Source organism: Corythoichthys intestinalis, chromosome 18, assembly GCF_030265065.1.
Source record: "Corythoichthys intestinalis isolate RoL2023-P3 chromosome 18, ASM3026506v1, whole genome shotgun sequence".
In the NCBI taxonomy this organism is placed as follows: Eukaryota; Metazoa; Chordata; class Actinopteri; order Syngnathiformes; family Syngnathidae; genus Corythoichthys; species Corythoichthys intestinalis.
This window is the reverse complement of record NC_080412.1, coordinates 21,574,780-21,598,776: the sequence shown is the minus strand read 5'-3', so window position 1 is coordinate 21,598,776 and position 23,997 is coordinate 21,574,780. Positions and strand designations below refer to the sequence as shown.

Here is a 23,997-nt window from a genome sequence, read left to right as displayed (position 1 = left end):
ACTCCGCTCACCATTTTGGCGGTGCTTTCCGGCATTTCTTGGTTAACATCTTCAATCCTTGGTTCTCGCTCAGTAGTTTTTGTTGCTTTTGAAAGCTTAGGTTTAAAAAAACGTATATCCATCTAGCCTCATCTGTCCTCAGGTGCAAATGACCGTCTCTCAGGTGCCTGTCAGATGATCTGTTTGAAAAATAATTTATACCCATTTTGGTGACCTACTAGTTAAACTAATTTTGAAAATTGTATAAAAATGAAAACATCAAGAGGGGTCGTAATATCAAATTATTTTAACTCATAACGTTTTTCTATTTAGAGCTACAAGTCCTTTTATCCGTGGATCCCTTTAATGTCCAGTCTTTGTAAAATGTGGGTGTTTCTGCAGCCGCCGATGGAGGAAGGTGGCCGCCGGAGACACTCGTCCAGCGGGGATGGCCGCCGTCGACACCCCTCCCATCCTTCCAGTCGACCCCAAAGCCAGAACAGCTCTGCCTCCAGCCCCGTGTGCGGCGCCACGGCCAAGGATGACGCCAAACCCGACGCCAAGACGCTCAAGTAAAAACACCAGCGGGACCCACACACGGATTTCGAGTCGCACGCCGCCGGTTCTGGCTCTGCCCCATCAGCTCTCCTTTGACGCATCACTATCTTTTTTCTTTTTTTTCTTGTTGAGGAATAAGGAAAAAATGATCATGTGCTTGATGTTTTAAGTTTGGGATTTTTTTTCTTAACGTGGCAAGCAAGCAATGAGGTGTCAAACACATTTTTTTCTTTGCAGATTATTGCCAGTCCACCTGGTGGATTTTTTTTTAAGCGATTTTAACATCTACTTCTCTCTTAGTCTTTTTTTTTTTTTTTTTTTTTTTTTTTTTTTTTTAATTTTGGTGCTGTTGATGGCATCCAGAGGCAATTTTCTGACAAGCACGCGTGGTGACGACGGCCCCACTGACAACCGAGCGGACCAAAGCGCCTTCCAATATAAAAAAATATAATAATTTGACTTTCTGAATTTTGGGGGGATGAGGAAGAGAAGAAAAACACCCCAAATGCTTAAAAAAAAGGAGACGGAGGAGAAACAGACTTGGTTGCGAGTTGCCTTATTTTGAATGGTTTTTCCGAGCACGTCTTGCCAAACCGCTTGAAGCGTCTTCCAAGTTCCATTGAGGTCCTGTTACGAATCCCGTGATCCCCACCTTGGCTGTTGTCGTGTGGCTTTGTTCGTGTTTTGGCGCCCCCGACGTTGTTTTCCTGTGTCCCATCCGTCATCTTCATCCATCCGTCAAGGACTGGAAGAATCAATAATCCGGATTACTTGAAGAGGCAGGAAGTGTCAGGTGCTCTGGGTGGAGATAATTTTTTGGGGGGGGGTTCCTTCCCTCCATACACACACATGCAGCTCCATGTCTCAGGCGCTCCTCGTGGACGTCCTCCAGTCGATATGTAAATGTGAACTCAACCGATGAAGAGACCTTTTCGCCGGATGTTTTGGGCCTTACGTGTTCGTACTTAACGCTAAACGCTATTGGAATTATTTTTTGCAGTATCGTTAGTGTGACGCAGGCAGGATCATTTTTTTTCTCCTGTTCCTTTTCCTTTTTGACATCAGGAACGTGTATTTAAAGTGACAAAAGGGAACCAACAAAAGCTCAAGCGTATGTTGTTTCATGTTGAAATTTGATCAATTCCCACCCCAGTTCTAATCGGAGCCACAATTAGATTTGTATTTGGAAACGCACTAAGAGTCTTAAAACAAATCAGTCCTTCTTTTTTTTGCCCTTATCACACGTTTTCCAGGACGAATGCATTGAATTTCCTTTTGTGTTCTTTGTGGACGTCGCTGATTTCATCTTCCAGTGCGAGCGGAGCTGGACTTTTTTTGTTCTTCAGGGAGACGGATCAGTTTAGAGGGCTCACATTGCTGCATCAGTGTTTTCCGCAGGCTTGATGGCAAATGAGAGGTAAAAAAAGATGAAAGAAGATTGAGGTCTGCCGCAAATGTGTTACTCCTCCACCCGGCAGGACATTTGGAGGATTTTTGAGGCCTTGCGTGAGTTGTCCAGCCCCTCACACTCCAGGGGGCGCTACAAACTCGACGTGAGCTGGCCACAAAATGGCGGACTGGTGCCCAGGATGCAAATAGAAAAAAAAAAAAACACAGACGCCTGTGCGGACTATGGCTGGTTATGATGTCTTCAGACTGAAAAAGTACAAATATGTCATAAAGCCATAAGAAATATAACAAAAAAAACACACAAACTGTATATGAAGCATTGAAATTGTTCACTGCATCGCTCGAAAATATCTTTAGGCTTGTCATGAGGAAAACAAAAAAAGCAAGAAAAAAAAATATAAAACGGAAAAATGTAAACTACTTGAATGAGATCTTGTATTATAACATTTAATATTCACTATCTGCTTTGTAGGCTGATGTGATTCGCTATTATTAGTGTTATTTGTAATTTGTAGTAATTATGCTTTTTCCTTTAATAAAGAAAAAAAAAACACACAAAACGGACAAAAAAACCCTAAAACTTTGCCTTCCGAGTCATCTTTTCCCAATATTTAGTGACAAAATATTTTATTTGGAGATTTGGTATTACAAACACAAACATTGCATATTACATTTACACATTGAGATATCAGTCAGTAAAAACAATCATAGTGCAAAATAATCAGGTTCCAAAAATGTCTGATGAAGAGGTTTTTTTTTTTAAAATAGTTAAAACGGCTTGAAGTGGCCCGATGGTCGGTCAGCGGTCCTTTTTTGGAGTGTCGGGGATGCTCTCGGTGAGCGGGGTGAATCCGGTTAGCAAGGTGTGCCGCTCGTATTGCTTGGTCTCTCGGAATTTTGCATCGGTGCCGTGGAGGCGGTCTAGCACGCCGAACACGCCAAAACATTGGTTGAACCTAGAACAAACCAAAATTAAATTCTACTTTCTTTACTACTTCTGTGAAGTTGGCCCACGATCAGATGCAAATTTATTGAAAAATTGTCATTCGTCAATGCTAGGTTTGTGCTAGTATTTTTTTTTTACATTAACAATTCTGTTATAGGTCAATCTGAGGTCAACCTGCCCCCTGTTTTGATTAAAACGGTGTCAAACGTTTGTGCTACTATCGTTTTTGAGATATTAATTTCAAATGATGAGGTCACTTAGCCCTCAATTTTTTGCAAAATGGACCAGACTATTGTTTTATAGATATCGAGAAATTTCGAGTGATGACGTGGCTCGCAACCCCCTCATTTACTGCGAAATGGACCCGAAAGGGTGCCATTCCTTTATGCTACATTTGCGTTAGGTGTTGGGACTGTGATTGAGAGAGTTCGAGAGAGGTACGATTCATCAGCCACGACAGAGGTGCTGCGATTGAAGTCACTCGCATTTAACTCTTACTCCGCTACTTTGGGCTACACCAGAGTCGTTAAATTTTTTCCTCTATTCTACATATTATTTTTCTGCCCGAGATGCAAAGAGTAGCTCTACCAATTTCACCAATGAGACGTCGCAACAATAATCACATGAATCCATTTCACCAATCTGACACAAGCTTGCCGTTCTATGATCACGGCAGCCTGTTCAACCACGCGGCGTCTTTAAAGCACCGTAAAAAATGAAGTATTTGACATGGAGCGCTGCCCTTAACATTACTCGAAAGTGTGTATTTAAACCTCCCAGTTTTTATTTGGAACTAATCACTACTCAAACTAGGAACTATTGTCTCCACTAGAGGGCACTCATGTTCTGTAGACGAATAATGCTTCATTTCTGTCATTTTTTTTTATCTCGAGGGAATTCAATGGGTTTTTTTTTTTCCCCTTTGGCCTAATGTGGTTATGTAAAGTTATTGTACAGTATCAATAGAAAAACATGTTCATATACAGAAGTTTATGCTGAGAGAAAAAAATACAATTTTTAAAAGAAAAATAATCAAAATTAAGCTGTTACTCAGTACTTGGGCATTCGTTTCACCGGATACTTTTTTACTTCTACTTGTGTACATTTTTTGAATGGCTACTTTTGCCAAAATAATATTATTTTGAAGTAATGCTACTCGAGAAAAATTTTTGGCTACTCTACCCAGCTCTGAGTATTACTGAAGTAAAAGTAGTCATCCGAAAAATGTACTCAAGTTGTAACAAAGTATTTGGAAGAAAGGGCCGGGGCCCTAAAGTGTCACCCACGCAGCATCTCTATTCGCCTGCGGGACGAACACATGTTAGTTGGGACTCACGCATGACTAGGTGAAATTAGACACACTCAAGTAGGAAACCTCGGTGTCAAGATTAACGAAGAGATAGCATAGAATAGGATGCCAACATACTCAAACTCGCAAGCGCTTCACACACATACTGTGTTCTAGACCACATGGATGATTTAGGTACACTTCACCCCTTCCAATCACTTATCTCCCAGCCCCCCCCCGTCTCCTTGATAATCAGGCCCCCGACATGGTGAAAATACAATTAGCTAACGATAGCTCTAACACAGGGTTCTTAACTGGGGTCCGATCGAACCCTAGGGGTTCGGTGAGGAAGCCTCAGGGGTTAAGTGAAGTTTAAGAAAGGCAGTGACCTATTTTTCGCGGTTAATGGGGACCAGAACCCACCGCGATAAGTAAAACACGAAGTAGCGTTTCCCCGGCCCAACTTTTTTGTGTGTGTGTGTGTGTTCAATATATTTATTCTAATTTAGCATTGGAAAGAGACACATATGACATGTTTTTTAAAAAAATTTTCCCAAAGTAAAATTAATTTATACATATATATGTATATATTTTTTAAATATATATTTATATATTAATAAATGGTTTTCAAGCACTTCAAATGTAATAATTATACGTTTTAAACATGTTACTGTCCCACCAAATAATTTCTAAACAAGAACAAAGTAATAGAAAAATGCTTGGCTTTATTAAATGCGTCATTGAGTGAGTCCACGCAAATCTGCTCAAGCTTCTCACTTACAATAAGTTGCCACAGCAACTGTTTAACAAGTTAAGCGATGATTGACGCATGCAGCGCTTTGAAGTTCGTGTCTCTGGCAATAGTGTAAAGCGCTTTGAGCGCCTTGAAAGGTGGAAAAGCGCTATATAAGTATAACACCATTTACCATCAAACCCAAACATCTGTCAATCATTGTTAAATTTGATAACTCCAGTGCACATGCACTGCCTGACAAAGAAAGCAGGGAGGGAGAATGAGACGACGCGATCGGTTCGGACAGTTTATCTGATTTTTTTTTTTTCCTTGAAAAAAAATCCCTGATGGATTGAGGGCGCGAAGTACCGAGGGATCACTGTATTCAATTTCTCTCAAATGCTAGCACTCTACCTAATGGGAGGAGAAATTGGTTTGCACAGTGGAAAGTTGACTAGCACTTGGTATGAGGAAGTATAATAAAAAATATAATTTATTTAAAGTATAATTTTTTTAAAAAGACGTAATTTTTCACCATGAAAATAGTATGTGATGCAAGGATGCGACAATAAAATGAGAATGTAGACGTGAAAACAAAAAAGGGAACTGTGTGAAATGAAATCAGTTTAATTTCATTTACCAATGTGAAAATCAAAAGCAACAGGCAAAATTATTGGTAGTAAATTAGAAATCTGGAAGATATTTGAACAGGAATTATTTTAGATGTTAGCTTGCTAGGTTTTGAATTCATGAAAAAATGACTCTATAATGAAATTCCGAAGGGTTCGGTGAATCACCTGTGTAACCTGTAGGGTTCGGTACCTTTAGCAAGTTTAAGAACCACTGCTCTAACATATGAGAGTAGGCGATTTATGTATTTCTTGTTGTTGTTTGTGCTTTTTCTATATATCCCTCTTTTTTTGTTCCCCCATAACCCTTCCTATTCGCGGCTTTCTCCTAATAAAAAGGTACGTTAAGAAAAAAAGTATTTGCCGAAAAGAATTCTCAAATAATGAGCAACTGCTTAAGATGTTTGATATGATTTTTTAAACAATGGTATTTTTTCCTCAGCACAAAGTTTTCTATATGAACTGTTATTATTATACTGCACTATAACATATTACACAACCACATTAAGCCAAAGAAATACAACAAAAAACATTGATTTCCGGTGTGGTAAAAAAAAATCTACAGAAATTAACATTATTCGTCTAAAGAGCATGAGTGCCCTTTAGTGGAGAAAACATATTTCTTATAATGAAACAAAAACGATTATATCTCCGGTTATCTGTGGGCAATTTTTGCCAAATAAAAACAGGGAGAGGGATTAAAATATGCGCTTCCGAGTTGTGTAGACGGCGGCGCTCTATGCCAAATACACGCTGGGGTCTCATTTGTGAAATTGGTTGAGCCACTGTTGGCATTTCTGGCAAAATAAATCTAATATAGAGGGTAAAAAGGAAAAATATAAGGACTAGTGTAGTCCAAAGCAGTGGAGTGAGTAGCGCTTCTTCACTAATCTACTCAAGTAAAAAGTATGGCTTAGTAAAACTACTCTTTGAAGTACATTTTTCTGTTACATTTACTCCATTACATTTACTTGAGTAATGCGTTACTGAGTACAGGTACTCCCTTTTGAAGCTCATCAAGAGAATGGCAAGAGTGTGCAAAAGAGTAATCTGAGCACAGGCTGGCTACTTTGAAGATACTAGAATATTATACATATTTTTAGGTACTTCGCCGTTTTTTGTTAAGTACATAATTCCACAAGTGTTCATTCATAGTTTTATTACCTTTAGTGAGAATTTACAATGTAAATAGTCATGAAAAGAAAACTCACGAATGAGAAGGTGTGTCCAAACCTTTGGCCTGTACTGTACTAATGGCACTATTTCGAGTCTAGCAATATATGGAGGGCTGCGTGACATCATCACTCGAAATTAATATCTCAAAAACAATAACAGCACAAACCATTGACACCATTTTTAGCCATTTTTTATCAAAATGGGACGCGGGTTGACCTCAAATTGACCTATAAAAATGTATATCTCAAAAACATTAGCAGCACAAACTAATGACATTTTTCTATAAATTAGCGTCTGATGGGGGGGCCAACTTTTCGAACATTTCCGCTCGTCTGCTTGGCTGTCGCGTGTTTGTTTGGGCTCGCGTGCGGCTGGTTGTGATTGGGCGCGCTCAGGTGGGGGGGCGGCATAGAATCGGTGGCCAACGGGCTTACACTCACAAGGGATTCACACGATTACTAGGATCCAGATCACAGTGCTGATTTGTGTACACACTACCCCTCCCAATCACTTAGCTTATAGTCCCCCCCCTCCCTCTTCTTTCCCTGGTCAACCGGCCCCCCCACAGGGTGTCAACCGGAAATACATCTAGCTGACGATAGCACCAACATATTAATAGTTAGTGTAGGCGTTCAATGTATTTCTTGTTGTTGCTTTTTTGTTTTTTTCTGTTCCCCCATAACCTCTTCTTGTTCGCTGCAGGTTTTAAGTTATGTACATAATTCCACCCGTGTTCATTCATAGTTTTATTACCTTTAGTGAGAATTTACAATGAAATAGTCATGAAAAGAAAACGCACGAATGAAGTGTGTCCAAACTTTTGGCCTGTACTCTACCAATGGCACTATTTCGGGTTTAGCAATAAATGGAGGGCTGCGTGACGTCATCACTTGAAATTAATCTAAAAAACGATAACAGCACAAACCATTCACACCATTTTTAGCCATTTTTCATCAAAATGGGATGCGGGTTGACCTCAGATTGACCTATAAAAACATTGTTAATATCTCAAAAACGATAGCAGCACAAATGAATGACATTTCACGGAGGTGTCATTACAGACTAACCTTAAATGATGAAAATCATGGAACTCTGGTGAAGGCAGAAAAGGCAGGTGGTATCCGCAGTGGGAGATGGTAGTGCTGACCAATGCCAGGCAGTACCACATGCATGTGCTGGACACGTGCGAGCACAGCAGCACGGGACCGATCACCACTGGCAGCAGATTGGAGAACTAAAGGCGTAAAATGTCTTATGTTAATCATCTGATTCTAGTCTTTTTGTAGTTTCATTTCTCTTCTGGCTAGTAAAGTGCGCATTTACCACATGTTCCAGCGGGTGAGCATAAGTGGCGACTAGGCCGATGGGGGCGGTCCACTCGTGGTGTTGCTTGTGGAAGTGCTTGTAGAGGCTGGGATGGTGGAAAAGTCTTGAGCGCAAGAAAAGAGGAAACAAATCACATGTTTAAGCACCAGCAGTCACATTTGTGTTTTTATGTCTTAACAGTTGGGGTTTCCTACCTATGTGAGTAGTAAAACAAAACTTCTTCCAGGATTGAGAAGATGGCCAGCTCGATGAGGGCCCAGTGGAAGGTGGGGAGCTCAGGGCCACATGGGTTGGACCTCCAGCGGGTCAGGTGGTAGGCGACCACCACCATGGGCGCAGAGATGAACAGCTGGTTGAATGTCACAGTTTTAAGAGCTTGACGCAGTTTGTCTGGGTCCACCTGTGCAAAGATGCAACTTTTTAGGGAAAAGCATTTGTTTGAATGTAATACAGGACTCGTATGGAAAACTGAGGCTAGGTTCATACAGCAGGTCTTAATGCATGAATCTGACTTTTTCGTGTTTTTGCGACTTGAGTAAGGCATTAACTTGACAGTCCGAACGGAAAAAGTCGCATAAAAGTAGACCATTTCAAATCTGATCTGGGTCACTTTCATATGTGGTTAAAATTCGATCTGGGCCACATTTTTCCAGAATTTGGCTGCGGTCTGAACTGTCAAGTCTACCAAATAGGAATTCATGCAGCAATTACGTCAGCAAAGAGCGAGAGAGACTGGGCACTACGGTAGCGATGGAGCTGTGTACTAGCATTAGCACTTAGCTTCAACACGGCTTTTAAGGAAGAGGCGGGCTTGACAATAGGCATGTGCCGGTATGAGATTCTGAGGGTATGATAACTTTAAGCCAAAATATCACGGTTTTGCTATTACAGCTCTAAAATGTGTTACTTTGAGATATCTGGGTTAAAAAAAAACAACTTTTTATTGAACAGGATATTTTTCAAAAACTTTAGCAAATTGGAACATTTTAAAATAAATAAAATAATTGACAGTGTTTACTAACCTTTACCACTGAAACTTCTAAAATGCAGACTTTGGTCTGCACTCTGTACCCCCCAATCCCCCCAGACCTTATCCCCCGCATCATCTTCATCTCCAACTGCCTTCCTTTGTATTCTTAAGGACCCTTTCAACGTGTTGAGCACCTACTAGCCCTTCCCCTCCCCCTTACACACAGAAGTTCATTTTGAGTGAGAGCAAACCACACAATCATAGACTTCATTCAGACGTCAGAATGGCACACACAAGAAGGATGACAGCTGAACAAGCTTTAGCAATGCTGCAGAGTATGTCGGACTGCGAATCTGATGGTGGAAATGATGGAACCATCGTGTTCCAGAATGAAAATGGCGCCAGCGGATTCAGCGGAGAATGTGAGTGTTTTTGCACCAGTAAATCTTCTCCTCCAAAGGCGCACCAGGAGACGAGTAGTCAATTATGTGATTGAGCAGGACAGTTCAAACACTGAGGCCTCACTACGTGATGAGGAATACACAGTGCATGTCAACCCACCTCGGAGCAAAAAACTAAAAGTTGGTGATGTTGGTACAACGCCTGGATCCACAGAGAAGAGAAAAGATGGCACTGTTAAGTTGCACCGGAAAATAGGAGACTTTAATGCTCCTGAAATCCCACAAACTGCCTTCAATGGTTCTGGAGGGCCAACAGAATCAGCAAGACATAAAATCACAAGACACCTTCAAAGTTTCCTTTGTTTAGTTGGGTCTGAGCATTAGAGGAGTTCCAGAAAATCGATTATTACATGCATCGCAATTCGACACGTGACTATTCGATTACGATTCTTAAAGGTTCAAAAACGATGTTTTTCCCCTCATAACTTTTTGGCAGCCGCTCGTAGCGGAACGAAATTCAAGACCCGTCTGCTAGGGTTGTTCCGATCATGTTTTTTTGCTCCCGATCCGATCCCGATCATTTTAGTTTGAGTATCTGCCGATCCCGATATTTCGCGATCCGATTGCTTTTTTTTGCTCCCGATTCAATTCCAATCATTCCCGATAATTTTTCCCGGTGATATACATTTTGGCAATGCATTAAGAAAAAAATGAATAAAACTCGGACAAATATATACATTCAACATACAGTACATAAGTACTGTATTTGTTTATTATGACAATAAATCCTCAAGAAGGCATTTACATTATTAACATTCTTTCTGTGAGAGGGATCCACGGATAGAAAGACTTGTGACTTTGTATATTGTGACTAAATATTGTCATCTAGTGTATTTGTTGAGCTTTCAGTAAACGATACTGCAGCCATACCCAAATGCATGATGGGAAGTGGAACCATGACTGCGTAGTGCTACAAATTGATATATCTTCTCTGCGTTGGGAAATTACATAAGCTGTTAAGAAAAAGATCAGTTGCTACCTTACTTCCCTACATTGATTCCCATGATATTTCTAATCGTAGGGAGAGGGATTGTAAGGCTTTAGCTAATTAAAAAAAGGCTCCAAAAGCTACCAAAATTCACTCTACTCACTTTACGCTGCCTTTTATCTCTCTATATAGGTAAAACTGCGCCATTACAGATTGAGCGCGACAATGCGTGAGTGGGTCATGCAGCGCATGCGATAATTGCGTTAAATATTTTAACGTGATAAATTTAATAAAGTAACGGGATAAATTTGATAACCATACCTTTAGCCTAAACTAAAGACTCTGGATGAGTGTAACATTATGTCTGTAACGTTAAATACAATTAGAAAACGATTTATTTAAAAGGCATGGCCGATATTTTTTTGCTGATTCCGATACTTTGAAAATGACGTGATCGGACCCGATCGTCGGGATGCCGATCGATCGGGACATCTCTACCGTCTGCCGCCGGGTACCGTGAACAGGCGTACGCACGTTATGATGGATGCTGCTGGTTACGAGATTTACTCCTTTTTAAAAGTCTTTTTAAAAGACTGGAAAATGAATTTGTGTATGAGAGAGGCAGGGGCAGAAGCGCAACCCGGTGGTCGCGCTTTTGTGCGCAAGTTATTTTTTTAGAGCAAGAGGGGTAGAGAGATAGTTTGTTGCTCCTTGTCATTTAAAGATGTCCAGCAGTAGTTTTAAGGCATTTCAATTGAAAAATGTCCTGAGTGTTTTGCTAAGACCCGTGTGCATCTAAAAGAGGTGAGTACACGAACCCTCTTGTACTGTTCAGCCTTTATTGTTGTTGTTTTTGAGATGTTAATAGTTAGCCCCGAGCGCTAAGCTAATTCGCAAGCGTTTATTTCATATGCAGAACGTGTAAAACCACGATTAAGTACAGCGGTAACACTACAAACATGTGAAATCGTACAGAATTCTGTGAAAACAAAGTATATTGGTTTAAAGAAGTCTCATTTCTAAAGACACATTTTTTTTTCCAGAAAATGTGGCATTCCACCTGTGTAAATTTTATTGTATTGTTGAGAGAAATAAGTACTCCCTTTAAAATGGTTAATGTTTTTGCACTTTCTTGTAAAAAAATAGATAAATAAAAAAGCAGCTTAAGGGCAGCTTTTTGTTGTATGGGCATGTTTCCTTCGTTCCTGTTGAATCATTAGGATATATTAAATAAATAATGGACATAAATTTGTTTGGCTACTGTATTAAGTAGTAATGTACGATGCATCGATAATTGTGATAACCGCGATCATTGTCAATACTAGAGGTGCGCAAAATTTCCGATTCTTAGATTATTTGCGATTCGGCCGTGGAAGATTCGAGAACGATTCACAAACATCCAAATTCCGATTATTGAAATATGCCAAGTAAAGCGGAAGTACAACACACTCAGTGCGCCGCGCGGGCTTCGGGACGGAACGGAGCGGGAGTAGCTAAACATTATGCTTCTCATTAACCGGCCCCTCGGGTAATGCCAACGCTCAACTCACGGCTCTAGCTCAACTCATGCCACGAGATAAAAAAACACAACAACATACCTGACTGCTGCCGAAAAGCTGCTACAAGTACAGCTAAGCTACATAATGTTACAGTAAATATCATTTATATAGGACTAGATAGATTGTAGACTCGGTAGCAGCACATCTGCAAAAAGCTAGATGCGGGCGTTAGTAAACGGCCGCCATCTTAAAGCAGTAAACTTCCCTGCAATGCTGTTGTAGCAAACCTTCCAAGCAAACCTAATTAACTTTTTATCTAAAATACTCCTAAATCGGTAAAATATTGACTTGAATCTATCTTTAAAATAGTTTTAAAACTTTCACATGTCAAAAGTAGACAAAAGGGAAATTATGGAATAACGGGAGCAATTTTAACAACTTTAACGGTTGATTCACAACATTAAATGAATTGAATGTAGTTTAAAGCTGCTGATACAGAATGGGGACTGGAGTTTTTTTATTTAATGTTATTTTTGTATATTTGTTTACTGCTATATGTTAACTTGATACTGAAATAGTAGTTTGGTTTAGCCTGAGAGTATTTTTGAACAATTTTGGAACTAATGTACAAAACTTTATTTAAAAAAAAAAAAAAAGGGAGGGGGGTGCATCAATAATCGTTTTATAATCGAATTGGAGCCTCTGAATCGTAATCGAATCGTTAGGTGCCCAAAGATTCCCAGCTCTAGTCAATACCGCGATCATCGTTTAATAATCGCACCCTGAATCGTAATCGAATCGAATCGTGGGGTGCCTAAGATGGCACACCCCTAGTGAGCATGTTGCTGACCATCAGAGAATGCACAGTCCACGAGGGCCGCAGAACAATCCCCGGCTGGCAGATGAGCGTCTCCGAGCTGATGGCGTTCCTTGCAATCATTTTTCGAAGAGCTGCCATGGGTTACATTGGTTCCATACAACACATGCGGGCGAATAACTTTGGCAACCCAGACATCAAACCAATAATGTCTCGTAACCGCTTTTTTGAAAAAAAGCGGTACCTTCGCTTTGACAACAAGGATACCCGCAAGCGACGAATACAGAATGACAAGGTTGCATCAATTTCAGACATCTGGCAGAAGTTTGTTCAGAACTGTATATCATCCTACAGGCCAGTGCAGCATGTTACTGTAGATGAGCAGTTGTTTCAATCACAGGTCCGTTGCCCCTTTCTGCGATACATTGCATCTAAGCCTGACAAGTTTGGAATCAAGTTTTGGATTGCAGCAGATCTGATCTGGACACTAAATACATGTGTAATACCTTCCCTTACTTGGGAAAAGACCCCACTCGTCCAACGGGAGAGAGGCTGTCAGAGAATATTGTTCTGAAATTGATGAAACCATTTATGGACCAGGGAAGGACTGTTACTATGGACAAATTTGTCACCTCCTTGTCATTGGCTAACAGGCTCCTTCAACAAAATACAACTCTGCTTGGTACAATCAACAAAAACCGTCAGGAACTACCAGCAACTGCAACGGAAACCTCGGGGCGCCAGTTGCACTCCACACAGGTGTTTACATCTGGAAGAGCCTTGCTGACTGTGTATGCGACGAAAAAAAAAATCTGTCTTTTGAGCACTATGAATCAGAAATTGGAAGTTGTGGACACCCGAAAACAAAAACCAAACACTGTCGTTGATTACAACCATCTCAAATGTGGTGTTGACATCATGGAACAGAAATTGCGCAACTACTCTGTGCGTGCAGGAACAAGAAGATGGCCCGTGGCTGTGTTTTATAACCTGCTTGACATGGCTGCCACAAATGCGTATGTTTTGTACACAGCATGCAAAGGATGAAAAGAAAGTCGCTGATTATTCATGCTGGAGTTTTCAGCGGAGCTCAAAAACAGGCACATGCAGGAAAAGACACAGGAGAAAGAGCGCAAACAGCTACTTCGTGAGATGACAGGCTCTCAGCACAAAAAGACTCAGTGCCAGGTGGGCATACTCTGCAATGAAAACAGAAGTACTCAACGTTGTATACACTGCCGCAAATTTACCTGTGGCAGCTGTAGGAAAGCTTCACCTTGGGAATGTGGAAACTGCTAGATGGGACAATTGTATCCTACATTTCTCCATTTTATATGTAACGCTTTGTTCTTATGTAGTCAGGCTGCACATCTTTATGTGAAACAAAATTCTTTTTGAACTTATACCTTCTGTTTCTGTGTTGTTTTTCAAAACTGAAATTGAACTGTTTGGGGTGGTAATTTCATTCATCTGTCCTCTGAATATGTGATATTTGCAGAGGAAATTTTCATTATTGGTGTGTAGACTACAATCAAATTCTCATTCACGAAGGATTTTCTTTAGAAATACAGTATGTCTGATGCAACTATGCCCTATGTAAATTGCAACTATGCCCTATGTAAAATGACAGGCTATGATAATTTTTTTATGGCAAATTCTAAATGTTCCTTGGCTCAAAAGACAAAACAGGATGTGTGTGGTGTTGACTAAATAAAATAAATAAAACACACAATGCGTATTACAATTTGCAAACTCTGGCTGCATTGTGAGTTTGCACAATTTGCAGGACAATGGTGAGCACCTACCGGCCACTCCCCTCGCCCCTAAAACACAAAACAATTTGCAATGCATTGGAGACAACGAGGACCTTGAGAGGAAATGATCAGTCCTGCAGAGGGGGGAAGCATGCAGCAAAAATGGACAATTTCGGCTCTCCAAAAATGCGAAATCATATTGGAGGTATTGCCTCCTCTGCAGCCGCCCTCCGCAAACATGTTTTACATGTGGGTTGGCCCCTAATAGGCCGCGGCCGATTATTTATGTCTGTTATTTGTGTCCTCTTTTTGGAAATCAAAATGATCACCCTTGAATGACGTTGAGCCAGCATGTGTAGTCATTTGTTCTGATGCTCCTGCGCATGCGGGTTCGTTTGCTCAGCGCATCTTGGACTGCGAATTACTGCACATGCGTGATACTTGTACGGGCTCAATGGACAAAGGCAGTCTGAACAGGCACGCCAAAAAAAAAAAAAAAAAAAAAAACTGAATCGAGCATTAAGACCCGCACATGAACCTAGCTTAAAAGTATAAACAACATTTTACCAGATGGAAAGACTTTAAACAACAAAATTTAAAAACAAAACAAAAAACAAAAAAAACAATACAAACGATACATTCTAAAGATATTTAGGAACAATATTTTTCCAATTATGAATTTAACAGTTTACATTTGAAGACACTGTTGTATATCGACGATCGATTGTTTAGGCCTGGAATTTAACAGCTAAGCTAATTGAATGACTCGCTAGCGACATACTTTCTTCCCGCTTTAATGCTCGACTATCGAGTGATTTATTTGCCCTTGTTTTAACATTCATAACCAAGTAATATCCTTAATCTGGACAACTTCGAAAAATTTCAGCTGTGGGCCAGAATACCAGTAAATCGAAGGTGAATGATTGCTAACGAGGTTACAATTTCCGGATTTCTTTTCCTCGTGGGGCAAATAGACTACTGTATGTCAATACTAAAGTTGAACATCACCCCCTCCAGGAAGGGGGATGTCACTACGGTTCTGCACCTACTGTCTTTTGACACGCTCCCGTGATTGGTCTGCTTCAGAGATGACAACTTGTTTTTATTCCCACGAGATCAACATGCACTGTATGAACAGCAAAAATAAATAAAACGCAATCAATACTCTGATAACGCTTGTAGCTTAATCTCCTGCACTGTTATCAGCTATCTATCGTGGAAGTCTGCTGTTATCTCGCCGGCATGGCCGACAGCAGCAGCACTGACTGCATTTAGTCAAACACCAGCCTGTAAAAGGACTTTGCACGCACACACTGATAACGAAATATATCTGAGCATGTGTAACAATATGACAATAGTTTAAAAACATACAATTTCATCAATTGTATGCATTTTGCCATGTGTTTTATATTGTCCTTCAATTTTAAATTTGACTCGTATTTTTGCGCTACTAAAACTTTTTTTGTTTTTTAATGTTTCACCCAGCATTTTCTGACTTTGTGAACAACAGTACTACTAACTTTGTTTTCTATCTGCAGTCCATCCGTCAAATTTGTGCCGACGCAATAACTAATATCAAATGACCAGGAGGTTACAAGCGGGCATCAAGCAAACGACTACAACTGATCCAAAACTTGATACGAGCTGATAACGGCTGGACTGTTGCGTAACATTTCAAGAAAAAAAATGTTGGAAACCTACTGGATTGTTCTTGTCAGCTTGGATGCGGTAACGGGTGATGAAGGACGGCCTCCCTGTGGTGTCCACCAATAGCAACAGAGCGTTGAAGCCCCAGAACACGATCGTGGGCACCACCATTGTGCCTGTGGTCAAAATATTGTATATTTAATACAAAGCAATGCGTTACCTGTGTAGTATGGGGTGTAATTACTCATGCATTTAGACTTGAATCCTCTGAATTCTGCCTGGCAACAAACCATCAATTTTATTTGTCGACATTGCCAATTACTTGTGGAATTGTCCCATTGTGATCTGATGGACCGAGTGGTGCTGGATTTAGGCTTCTCAGTTCTGCCTAGCAACACGCTTGCTGAGCCGCTTTATTAGTCAATGTTGCTGCTTCTTGCTTGAGATTTTAAATTGCATAAATTTTGTGATGTATCCAATACAATGGTGCAACCAGAGGGTGGCCACGTCCACGGTCACTTCTGCATTTCTATGCACATTAAATCATTAGTAACATGAAATATAACACAATAAACCAAAGTATACAAGTGGGCGTGCCTAAACCTTTGTGGTAGTTTTCTACTAGCCTGTTTTTACTACAACAACATTATAAAAACCTGAAATTATGTATTTTAGTTTTGGTATGCCACCCCAAGATTATAAGTTGCCCCATCTGGCCACCCATATGAAAAATTTCTGGAGTCACCACTGACCCTGTGTTACATACAAGAATGAATTAAAATATCTCGTATATAAAACTGCAGATTTATTTTCAATCTATTACAGTTGGGCAAATAAGTATTTAGTCAACCACTAATTGTGCAAGTTCTCCCACTTGAAAATATTAGAGAGGCCTGTAATTGTCAACATGGGTAAACCTCAACCATGAAAGACAGAATGTGGGAGAAAAAAAACAGAAAATCACATTGTTTGATTTTTAAAGAATTTATTTGCAAATCATGGTGGAAAATACTGTAAGTATTTGGTCAATACCAAAAGTTCATCTCAATACTTTTTTATGTACCCTTTGTTGGCAATAACTGAGGCCAAACGTTTTCTGTATGCTTCACAAGCTTTTTACACACTGTTGCTGGTATTTTGGCCCATTCCTCCATGCAGATCTCCTCTAGAGCAGTGATGTTTTAGAGCTGTCGTTGGGCAACACGGACTTTCTATTCCCTCCACAGATTTTCTATGGGTTTGAGATCTGGAGACTGGCTAGGCCACTCCAGGACCTTGAAATGCTTCTTTTGAAGCCAGTCCTTTGTTGCCCTGGCTGTGTGTTTGGTGTCATTGTCATGCTGAAAGACCCAGCCACGTCTCATCTTCAATGCCCTTGCTGATGGAAGGAGATTTCCACTCAAAAACTCTTGATACATGGCCCCATTCATTCTTTCCTTTACACAGATCAGTCGTCCTGGTCCCTTTGCAGAAAAACAGCCCCAAAGCATGATGTTTCCACCCCTATGCTTCACAGTGGGTATGGTGTTCTTCGGATGCAATTCAATATTCTTTCTCCTCCAAACACGAGAACCTGTGTTTCTACCAAAAAGTTCTATTTTGGTTTCATCTGACCATAACACATTCTCCCAGTCCTCTTCTGGATCATCCAAATGCTCTCTAGCGAACCGCAGACGGACCTGGACGATTACTGGCTTCAGCAGGGGGGACACGTCTGGCAGTGCAGGATTTGAGTCCCTGGCGGCGCATTCTGTTACTCATAGTAGCCTTTGTTACTGTGGTCCCAGCTCTCTGTAGGTCATTCACTAGGTCCCTCCATGTGGTTCTGGGATTTTACTCACCGTTCTTATCATTTTGACGCCACAGAGTGAGATCTTGCATGGAGCCCCAGATCGAGGGAGATTATCAGTGGTCTTGTATGTCTTCCTTTTTTTAATAATTGCTCCAACAGTTGATTTCTTTACACCAAGCATTTTACCTATTGCAAATTCAGTCTTCTCAGCCTGGTGCAGGTCTACAATTTTGTCTCTGGTGTCCTTCGACAGCTCTTTGGTCGTGGCCATAGTGGAGTATGGAGTGTGACTGACTGAGATTGTGGACGGGTCTTTTATACCGATGAGTTAAAACAGGTGCCATTAATACAGGTAACGAGTGGAGCCTCGTTAGACCTCATTAGAAGAAGTTGGACCTCTTTGACAGCCAAAAATCTTATATATATATATATATATAATAAATTCCTTAAAAATCAAACAATGTGATTTTCTGTTTTTTTTTCCACATTCTGTCTCTCATGGTTGAGGTTTACCCATGTTGACAATTACAGGCCTCTCTAATCTTTTTAAGTAGGAGAACTTGCACAATTGGTGGTTGACTAAATACTTATTTGCCCCACTGTATGTCACTCATCCAAGGGAAAATCACTTTATGAATGTTATAAACACATTACCTACCCAGCGTGTTATAATTCTTGCACACAACAGCTCATCCATAGATAACTAATCAAAGGATGCCACATTTCCATGCACGTGATAATCCAAGTGCTGGCGCTTACCCATATAGAATAAAGCTTGGTCCTGGCCCTCGAACATCACGTAGAGTTTGGTCCACAAGTTCTGCCAAAAGTCTCCTGAAGCTCCCCAAAACTTCTGAAGATGCCTTGTAGAGGTTTAAAATATTAAATCCCAATACTTTTGTCAAGACAATATACTTTAATGCTAAAAGTTTGAGTTTCCTTGAAATAGTTAAAAAGAGACAGAGCAGCGTGTGTTGGGTAAAGGTCTTACCATGTCAAGGAATTCCCAAACGCAGCCAGGAACAAGATTCCAGATCCGATGACAACTGCTGCTTTCTTCACACAATCCCACAACCCTCCTGAGATCTCCTGCAGGGAGATGAGAAAACAAGTGTTGATGACTCTTTCAAACCTGAATTTGACATGCTTGGAAAAGTTGATGACTACGTTTTTCTATTGTGAACTGTATGTTCTTGACTCACAATGAAACCCAACAAACCTGACTGTCCACAGGAGAAGCAAAAAACGAACAAAAGCCTAGGTGTGTGAAAAATGTTCTTACCTGCCTGCTGTTTGTCTGCGCTCCCCTCATGTCTGTAAACATTAATGACTAATTAGTGATAGTCCAATTCGGACATTCCTACAGAATTAAAAGTACAACAAATTCCTTGAGACTTTATAGTATGTGTTCTATGCGACCATCACGCTAGGAACTTTATCTCATACATTTTGATGGGTGGAACTTAAAATGTCCTGTTTTTGAATACACACCCTTAGAGCAAAAATTAAACTCGATGTTCACAACACACAGAGATACCAGTAGGCAGCCACTGCACATCATCAGGATTCAAATAGACCTTCTCCTACATTGTGCAGAGATACATCCACAGATCTACCAAAGACATGTAATATAACTGGGTAAAACGGGTAACCGCACATGCAGTATTTCTTAGTTGATGATATTCTTTTATTCCCATTTTATTCTTTTATTACAGTACAGTTTATATTGTTTGAATCAAAACATGACAAGTGTTTTATGGAGGAAATACAGATTGACATATTAATTCGCTTTCATAAAGATTGACATCAATTCAATTCCATAAGGAACATCAAACACAAGGGTGGCCCTCTCACAGGCATGTTTGGGCGAGGCGAGGGTCAAACAGAATGGTAAGATGATGCGCAAATCTGTAATATAGTAGTGTTTGTTTTAAGTGTTAACATATCTCTGCCACTCCCCCACACCTTGCTTGGCCGGTTGTCTGTAAGGGCCCATATACCACACATATACTGTCTATAACTATGCACATATATACACGGTGTCCCCAAAAATATGTATACACCCTTTTACAGTTAATAATCTGACACATCCACACTTGAACTGCATTTTCATACTTCCAGTAGCATTTGAGAATGAATTTTCTTTCCTCGAAGTTTAGTCTGGTCGCTGCCAATATTGATTCAATTGGTTTAATCTACAAAAAAATCTATAGACAAATTGGTTACCAACTAGTGATGTTCCGATCGCATATTTTTGCATCCCAGCGTGAGTCACCTGATTTTGAGAATCTTCTCATACCGAGTCCCGATCCGATACCGAAAAAAAGCTGTGCCGCCTTCATAATGTGAATTATTTTTAAACAAGAATAATGTAGAACAATGTCTTTATTAAATGCTTCATTGAGTGAGTCCACTCAAATCCACTCACGCTGCTGAGAACAGCCTCTCACTCAAACAATGACTTGCCACACCACGCTTATGCAAGTTTAACGATGGTGGTGACACATCTTTGCCTTTGCTCGTAGAGCTACCAGGCTTCTCTTTCAAGATCAAAGCTACAAACCTGTCAATCATTAAGTTCCAAACGCAAGCTGGACTGTTTGGCTGCACTGCTTAGCAGGAGGGAGGCTGAAAGGTTGTGGCGCTGTACGAGCATGAAGCAGCAACACATGAAAATATTTTTTTAATTAAAAACCCGATCCTTCTCACCCAATTCCGGTCCCCTGAAAAATGGTGCAATCGGCCCGAGGTCCAATCATGTGATTGGATCAGGTCATCTTATTGCCACTGCTAAAGAGTGTATAAATTATTTTGGCACACCTGGTATATACTAAATGTGTTTGGATTGCTTTAATTGTTTCTACGATATATATACAGTGGGGCAAATAAGTATTTAGTCAACCACCAATTGTGCAAGTTCTCCTATTTGAAAAGATTAGAGAGGCCTGTAATTGTCAACATGGGTAAACCTCAACCATTAGAGACAGAATGTGGGGGGAAAAAAACAGAAAATCACATTGTTTGATTTTTAAAGAATTTATTTCCAAATTAGAGTGGAAAATAAGTATTTGGTCACCTACAAACAAGCAAGATTTCTGGCTGTCAAAGAGGTCTAACTTCTAACGAGGTCTAACGACGCTCCACTCGTTACCTGTATTAATGGCACCTGTTTTAACTCCTTATAGGTATAAAAGACACCTGTCCACAACCTCAGTCAGTCACACTCCAAACTCCACTATGGCCAAGACCAAAGAGCTGTCAAAGGACACCAGAGACAAAATTGTAGACCTGCACCAGGCTGGGAAGACTGAATCTGCAATAGGTAAAATGCTTGGTGTAAAGAAATCAACTGTGGGAGCAATTATTAAAAAATGGAAGACATACAAGACCACTGATAATCTCCCTCGATCTGGGGCTCCATGCAAGATCTCACCCCGCGGCGTCAAAATGATAACAAGAACGGTGAGCAAAAATCCCAGAACCACATGGGGGGGCATAGTGAATGACCTACAGAGAGCTGGCACCACATTAACAAAGGCTACTATCAGTAACACAATGCGCCGCCAGGGACTCAAATCCTGCACTGCCAGACGTGTCCCCCTGCTGAAGCCAGTACGCATCCAGGCCCGTCTGTGGTTCGCTAGAGAGCATTTGGATGATCCAGAAGAGGACTGGGAGAATGTGTTATGGTGAGATGAAACCAAAATAGAACTTTTTGGTAGAAACACAGGATCTCGTGTTTGGAGGAGAAAGAAAACTGAATTGTATCCGAAGAACACCATACCCACTGTGAAGCATGGAGGTGGAAACATCATGCTTTGGGTCTGTTTTTCTGCAAAGGGACCAGGACGACTGATTTGTGTAAAGGAAAATAAAGAATGGGGCCATGTATCGAGAGATTTTGAGTGACAATCTCCTTCCATCAGCAAGGGCATTGAAGATGAGACGTGGCTGGGTCTTTCAGCATGAAAATGATCCCAAACACACAGCCAGGCCAAAAAAGGAGTGGCTTCGTAAGAAGCATTTCAAGGTCCTGGAGTGGCCTAGCCAGTCTCCAGATCTCAACCCCATAGAAAATCTGTGGAGGGAGTCCGCGTTGCCCAATGAAAGCCCCAAAACATCACTGCGCAAGGGAGATCTGCATGGAGGATTGGGCCAAAATACCAGCAACAGTGTGTGAAAAGCTTGTGAAGACTTAGAGAAAACGTTTGGCCCCGTTCTTGCCAAACAAAGGCTACATAACAAAGTATTGAGATGAACTTTTGGTATTGACCAAATACTTATTTTCCACCATGATTTGCAAATAAATTCTTTAAAAATCAAACAATGTGATTTTCAGGTTTTTTTTTCCCCACAGTCTCTCACAGCTAAGGTTTACCCATGATGACAATTACAGGCCTCTCTAATATTTTCAAGTGGGAGAACTTGCACAATTAGTGGTTGACTAAATACTTATTTGCCCCACTGTATATATGTATGTACACGACTTCATTAAATCACAAGTCGGTGTCCACCATTTATGTATGTACACCGTATGCACAACTAGACAATTAAAATTGATATCGGTATGAAATTAAACTGTCTCATTTTTATTATCTAATATTCTGAGTAACACTTTCAACAACGTCAAATTCATGTTTTGGCAATTAAATGTAAATAGCAAGGCATTTGCAAACATTGCCCTTCAACTAAATAAAAAATCTGAATAGTCTTAATTGTGACCAAGGGCATAGGTTTCCATGGGGACAGTAGGGACATAACACTACCAACTTTTCAGGATGCTCAAATTGTCCCCATCAACTTTTAAGCAACCTTATTTGCATTATAGAACTAGTTCAGTTAAATAGATCATTTAGATTTTAGATTGTCTTCACATAAGTTGTAAGGATAGAATTGACCCTAACATTATTAAGTGAATTATTTTCATTATGTTCGGACTTACATTTAACCCTTTTCCCTTGCTGAATGTGCCGGTCCATTTATTTCCTCAAATGCACGCTTGATTGGCTGATGACTTCGACCCCAACCCACCCCACACACATACACAGCCCCAACAGAATTATGTCATGCCGCCTCCTCAGCCCCATTCGAAGAAGAGGGATATTAGAGGGTTTTTTTTTTTTTCCGACCAGCAAGCAGCAACAGCAGCAGCCACTGTAAGTAATGTAAAAAGACGTCATTGTTGTGGAGGCGGGGAACACACCACTAATTTTGTTACTGAAAGTCTGACCTGCATCAGAGTTAGCATCACATTAAACTGTGTAAACCTGCTAACCTGCAAAACTTGAGTAGGAAGCTGCTTAGAAGTTTCCTCCTGTTAAGTGTTTTCTACTGTTAATGTTAATTCAACTGTAAGAAATGTAGTGAACTCTGCTGGAAACAATAGAACCAGAAAAACGTGAGCAAGAAGTTGCTTTGAGAAAGGTCTCAAGTCTGTGTGTGTCAGTCAATTTTCAGTTGTATTTTATTTATGTGGTCTGAAAGCAGCCCAAACGAGTGTTCATTTTTGTTGAGTTTGGCTGTTCTTATGGCCAAAAGCAGTTGTGTTGTATCAGAAGGAAGGCTCCATTTTTATTTATTTTTGTTATTCCCTGACAAACAACTTTTTTTTTGCTATATTTATTTATTTAGACAGACATGAGTCGTCTGAAGATTTTTTTTTTTTTTTTTTTTTTTGCATTGCCAGATAGCTTAGAGATTATTAACAAGTTTGTATTTATTGTGTATGTTAAAATTATGTTCAAATAATGCAATTTAAATTTCCTACTAATATCCAGACATTTATTCTGGAAGTTTTCAAAATGTTTGTTTAGTAGTTTTTGAAACGAAGGTTTGAATCGAACGGTGTATCATCTGAACCAATACACATGAACGTAGAAGTCAAAATTTAAGATTTATTTTGCATTGATCATTTAGTCTATCAATTTATTAGGATCATATTCTTGAGAAATGCAACCCTGACCCCCGTTGTCCCCATCTGATTGGTCTTATTAATGTCTCATCCCCTGCAAAACGTGTACATGCAGGTCATGCTGTTATTTCGTCACTTCCAATGTTGAGACCAAACATACGCCCTTGATTGTG

The 23,997-nt window shown here is 40.3% G+C and overlaps 2 protein-coding genes across 9 annotated transcripts in view; one reads left to right on the top strand and one right to left on the bottom strand.

Moving 5' to 3' along the window:
* The window catches only part of larp1 (La ribonucleoprotein 1, translational regulator), a 76,182-nt gene extending 58,897 nt beyond the window's left edge, over positions 1-17,285 (top strand). For 3 of the 5 annotated variants that reach the window (XM_057819997.1, XM_057819995.1, XM_057819996.1), the window contains exon 19: positions 382-17,284. In XM_057819997.1, the coding sequence (XP_057675980.1) occupies positions 382-555 (174 nt within the window). In that variant the 3' untranslated portion in view covers positions 556-17,284. Of the gene's footprint in view, positions 1-381 lie in introns of all 5 variants that reach the window. The other 2 variants (XM_057819998.1, XM_057819993.1) reach the window with 2 other exon arrangements.
* The window catches only part of faxdc2 (fatty acid hydroxylase domain containing 2), a 34,439-nt gene continuing 12,985 nt past the window's right edge, over positions 2,544-23,997 (bottom strand). For all 4 annotated transcript variants that reach the window (XM_057820001.1, XM_057820002.1, XM_057820005.1 and 1 more), the window contains 8 exons: positions 19,196-19,227; positions 18,905-19,002; positions 18,673-18,776; positions 16,176-16,297; positions 8,240-8,445; positions 8,043-8,148; positions 7,787-7,953; positions 2,544-2,903 (listed from right to left, as the gene is read on the bottom strand). In XM_057820001.1, coding sequence (XP_057675984.1) covers positions 2,747-2,903; positions 7,787-7,953; positions 8,043-8,148; positions 8,240-8,445; positions 16,176-16,297; positions 18,673-18,776; positions 18,905-19,002; positions 19,196-19,227 — 992 coding nt within the window. In that variant the 3' untranslated portion in view covers positions 2,544-2,746. The remainder of the gene's footprint in view (positions 2,904-7,786; positions 7,954-8,042; positions 8,149-8,239; positions 8,446-16,175; positions 16,298-18,672; positions 18,777-18,904; positions 19,003-19,195; positions 19,228-23,997) is intronic.